This window comes from Cyprinodon variegatus, unplaced genomic scaffold, assembly GCF_000732505.1.
Source record: "Cyprinodon variegatus isolate N-32 unplaced genomic scaffold, C_variegatus-1.0 Scaffold255, whole genome shotgun sequence".
Taxonomy (NCBI): Eukaryota; Metazoa; Chordata; class Actinopteri; order Cyprinodontiformes; family Cyprinodontidae; genus Cyprinodon; species Cyprinodon variegatus.
In genome coordinates, this window is record NW_015150708.1 from 668396 (window position 1) to 670315 (window position 1920).

The 1920-nt window shown below is 34.9% G+C and overlaps 1 protein-coding gene across 2 annotated transcripts in view; it reads right to left on the reverse strand.

Moving 5' to 3' along the window:
- Positions 1 to 1920, reverse strand: part of nell2 (neural EGFL like 2) — a 137874-nt gene that overhangs the window by 46775 nt on the left and 89179 nt on the right. For both annotated transcript variants that reach the window (XM_015382349.1, XM_015382348.1), the window contains exon 14: positions 336 to 458. In XM_015382349.1, coding sequence (XP_015237835.1) covers positions 336 to 458 — 123 coding nt within the window. The remainder of the gene's footprint in view (positions 1 to 335; positions 459 to 1920) is intronic.

Below are 1920 nucleotides of genomic sequence, written 5' to 3' on the forward strand. Positions count from 1 at the left end.
ATGCCTGGGGCATTGATCGAGGCTACACCCCTCACAGGCAAAAATGATTTTGGCTGCTGGTGGGTGGGGATACTTTACTAGGCTACCAATTAATACAGTATCAGTAAAAAGGACTTCAAGGTCAAATCTAGGTCAAAATAAAACAGAATTTTGAGAAATCAATGTCATTTGAAAAGATCAGACATAAAAAAAAATGAATAAATTCAAAAATTAGCACTTTATAAAGTATTAAAGTATTTTCTACATACTCATTTGCCTTCACAATCACACAAACAAAAATGATATTTGACCGTCTTTGATGAATAAAAATAAAGATATTGAAAGTAACTGCGTACCTTTGCAGACTGTTCCGTTGCCCGTGTATCCTGGCTTGCAGGAGCAGCTGTGGCCTCCAACCATGTTGAAGCACAAGGCGTTTTCATCGCAGTTGTGGAGTCCACTGAGGCATTCGTCATGTTCTAAAAGCCAAGAAACAGACAGCTGTAGGTCTAAGCAAGGTCTTTTGTAGTACATACAGAAATTTTATGCACAGCTTCTGTATGTTAGTTAGCTGATAAAACTGGAAGAAATTTGAGGCAAAATCTCCAAGCAATGATTTGCCAGCAGGAAATAACCCTTAAATAAAGAGATATAAATGTAGGGAATGACTGCAGTAGGTCCGTAATTTATTTTCATGCCATTAGGGATAAACACTTTGACAGTTAGGCAGCGGTGTGCCAAAGACACAAGTCAAGAATGAGTCACTCCTGTGGCTATGATCTAATTGTGACTTAGAAATGGCCCCAAATGTTTTCTGCTATTAGACGTGTGTGAGTTGTACATTAAGGAGGATGTATAAAGCCTTGGCGACTGTTTATGACTCCTAGAGAGAAAACATTTTTTTTTTTTTTTTGCATTTGATTATAGGGGGCGCAGCTGTTGTAGATTAAATTTCTACCCAGTGAAATGTATTAGCCTTTAGTTGCCCTGGAAACCTAATAAATAGACTTTCAATCTCACTGATATTTTCCCTTAATAGGTAAAGGTCTAATAAAAACAAGGTTTAGGCAATGCATGGTTTTTTCCAGTTGATATACTAAATACCCTCAGGAGATACTTTATAAAGATTTTATACAGGATTAAAACATGTTCACCTTAAACTTAAGTTTGATGATCTCTTCAAAGAGAATTTATTTTCATCTTAGAACCTACATGATTGGAACACTGCCTCAGGGGGAGTATTGGTTGGTTTCTGGTATCAAACCAGTAAGAATTTTCAATTAATTGACAATTCCTTCTTCAAATAAGATGCAGCCGAAGGAGAATGGCTGGATTTTTCTTCAAATATAGAGGGAGAATTATGTTAAAAAGCACTGCTATTCCTCCAAGGTTTGCTTTTAAAAATGTTTAAGGCAAGTGTGACCTGAATATTTCAGCTGTAAGATTGACAAGTAGCCTACACCTTAAGAAATAATACTTCAAGAAATTGATCTTACACTTTATATGATAAAATTCCACGTAACAGGTGTTAAACTGTATGTAGATTTTTTTAAGTATATACAAATAAGTGTGATCAACAAAGATGGCTGCAAAATAATTTGGTTATGCTTTTAAAATTAGAAGATTTCATGTTGTACTATGAGTTTGAGAATGGCCTTAGAAGACAGATTAGGTTCAAAGCCATAAAGAAGGAGGTAATAATAACTATATAAAAAAATAATAGTGATAATACTAGTAAATATGATTAGTGCACCTTGTAGCCTACCTAGAAGTACTACAGACAAAGGTGAAAGAATAAATCATAGCCATGCATTAAGTACAGTGAGGTTTTACTAAAGTGAGGGAAAAAAAGATCTCTGCATTAATTTGTTCCGGCCTTTGTGAAGGTGTTTATTTATTACTAGTATTCTACGACTACAAGGCGCATATAAACTTCTTTTT